Raw genomic sequence first — 2,931 nt, forward strand, 5'->3', positions numbered from 1 at the left:
TGAGTTCGATGCATTTCTCACTTCCGTGAGTTGAAAATGATGTAGTATTTAAGACATTTTCAGAAAATTTTAATTATTTCAAAAAATCGACCTCCACCTTTAGAAAACTTTCGACCAAAAATCAAAATTTCACATGCGTGTTTTTTTAGCTTAATCGGTTCCTTTCGACGCAAGAAGGTCACAAATATGCATCTATGAAGCGTTTGTGTCAATAATAAGGAAGAAATCGTCGGCTAAAGATCGTGAAAGCTCAAAAATCGCTTAAAATATGCCGAAAATGTCGATTATTTCGGATCTGCAACTGCTACCATGTTTTTTAATGAGTTCCATGCATTCCTCGCGTCCGTGAGTTGAAAATGATGTAAAATTTAAGACGTCTTGAGAAAATTTTTATTTTTCCAAAAAATCGATCCCCACCCTTGGAAAAACTTCACATGCCTGTTTTTTGAGATGAATCGATTCCTTTTGACTTAAGAATGTCAAAAAGGTGCATTTATACAGGGTTTGGGTCAATAATAAGGAAGAAATCGTCGGCTAAAGGTCGTGAACGCTCGAAAAACGCTTAAAATGTGCCGAAAACAGCGACTCGAACCCTCTATTAGATTCCGATCAGTTCATCAAATTTTAATTCCGAAAACCTCATAGGTCGAATGTAGCAAATATACGTTGAATGAATGTGGTTAACATTTATTTCGTATCGGTCGAGCGGCCACTTAATTGCGGAATCGGTAGACCAGGATATAAATCAAAATCCGATTCATTCTGGGGCCTACAGCGGTCAAATTGCAGCTTCTCTCGTTAACTGGGTTTTGCTACATTAACTGCGGTTTGTAGTGGTATGTTGCCTATATGATCTTGTGGTTAAATCGCTAAATTTATTTAACTTTATCATCCGTAAAGCGACTAAAATTTGCAAGCTTTGCTTTAGTAAACTGCTCTTTGCTAATAAACTTTAATTTTTGGTGTGCATAAATAGATTCCTCGCCCCAAAAAAAGTCAATAGTTTCGAGTGTTTTCGAGCCCCAAACTAAACCTGGAATTTAAAATGACTCTACCGATACGCGTTTATATGCTCTTATTGAAAAATCTATCAGCTGCCAAGGCACATGACTGAATTATCCTGAACCTTTCTGCACAAATCCACCTTTCGCTATGCAAAAACTTTTCATTGATTTTATGATTGTGTTTCAGCCGATTCTTCTTCGCAGTACGACGCCATTCGAGCCTACTTAAAGGAACTGGACATTACCGAAAAAGTGTGGATTGGTCTATCTAAGCCTCAGGAAAAGCTCATCTACTCATGGACGTAAGTTAACTTTCCATATTTACTTAATATCCTCCAATAAACATCCCGTTTTTAAATGCGTATTTAATGAAATTGGGTATTAAAAACTAAACCCCGGTAAAATATTGTGAAGAATTGCCGAATATTTACAAAAGTTCCTCACAATGAAATGCCAATATACCTAAAGAGTTTCGTAACTTAATAATATCGAAACCCCAGATCGGCACATTGGCCTGGCATGAATAAATTTGCCCAAACCCATATATAAAATCCATTCATTTTGAAATGCAGAGAAAGTTTCCCCGTACTTAAATCTGAAAGTTTAATGAAGAGGAAAGATGGCTTTTAAATTGCCAATTCATTCTTGTACCGAAAAAAACGCTAAAATATGCGCAAGTTTTTCAAAATTTCGTCGACATCTTTCGAATAACAAAGTAATGGATTGATGAATTATTCAATCCGAATTATCTATAAAAGTTCAGCACTGAGAGACTGAGATTACATAAAATGCTGCTTCATTATATCCGACCGCCTTTAAAGGAAAATAGTTAATGCGTACATTTGCAAAAGCGTCTCAAAATGCCTTGTTCTTTGACAAAATAAAATAGGTCCAAATTTTCAAGTTTAACAACAATTCGGTTATTGTTTTGAGTCTCTTCTTTGCAGGATTACTTGGGTGAAGAATGGAAAAATATGCCGGATGGCATAAAATAGAAAAGACTAACGTTTCTGCTTCTCTTCTGAACATTATATTCGAAATATGCGTTAAGTACTGTACTTTTGCAAGTTATACAAGCATCTGCATCAGCAGATTACAGAAAGTTTTAGAGTTTTTTCTCCAGACCGGCAAAGAAGCAAAAAAACTCCAGAGCTGAAATCGTTTCTAATTTTTTTCCTAAATTTATTAGATGGTTTCACAGAGGAACACAATATTTTGAAACATTAGCAACCTTTACCTTGAGAAAGAAGATTTAGATGAAAACTTGTTTAAATCATTCCTAGATTCAACTCTGCATATCTGGATATAATAGTGGACATATAATATCAAACGAATCAAAGTAAAAAAAAAACAATGTTACATTAAGTTTTCTTTGGAAATGAAACTAATGGGTTTTTCGGGCCTAAAACCCCGAAAACCCCATTAGTTTCAAGGAATGGTCTCGAAAGTCTATCTCTTTCTCTGGAAATGTTTATGATTCATGATACAAGTGTATGTAAATGAAGACAGCTGGAAAGTATATTAAACATATTAAAAGCCGGAATATTTTTAATGATTTTGTAGGGTCTTGTTTTATGATTCGATTTTACTCATTTGGGATTATTTTGGACATTCAGTGATTTTCTGTGTGTTCTATATCTCATGCACGTTAAAAGCAGACAAACACGTATTTTATAAAATAGTAAAATGTGATACAAAATATAAAATGCCGACAATTTAAAACTGAATGTTATAATTGGAGTAGCATGCGTTTAATTAACGTGCCGCTCATATTTGATGTTAAATATGTAGATTTGCGCAGATACTTGCTGTTTTATACCTAGTTGTTATATTGTTAATGAATTACGCCGTCTGACCGAAAATTGGTCCAAAAATAACAAAATAACCATTTGATAATCCAATCTCTTTCACTCAAACAGCCAACCCT

At 34.5% G+C, this 2,931-nt stretch overlaps 1 protein-coding gene across 1 annotated transcript in view; it reads left to right on the forward strand.

The window, feature by feature from the left end:
- LOC109537515 overlaps window positions 1–2,931 on the forward strand; it is a gene marked incomplete in the record, with an annotated part of 88,467 nt that overhangs the window by 66,779 nt on the left and 18,757 nt on the right. Inside the window, 1 exon segment of the mRNA XM_048665084.1 lies at window positions 1,192–1,306. Within this exon segment, the coding sequence (XP_048521041.1) occupies window positions 1,192–1,306 (115 nt within the window).

The sequence above is a fragment of the Dendroctonus ponderosae genome, unplaced genomic scaffold (assembly GCF_020466585.1).
Source record: "Dendroctonus ponderosae isolate FM_Combo_2020 unplaced genomic scaffold, Dpon_F_20191213v2 Dpon_F_20191213_3, whole genome shotgun sequence".
Taxonomy (NCBI): Eukaryota; Metazoa; Arthropoda; class Insecta; order Coleoptera; family Curculionidae; genus Dendroctonus; species Dendroctonus ponderosae.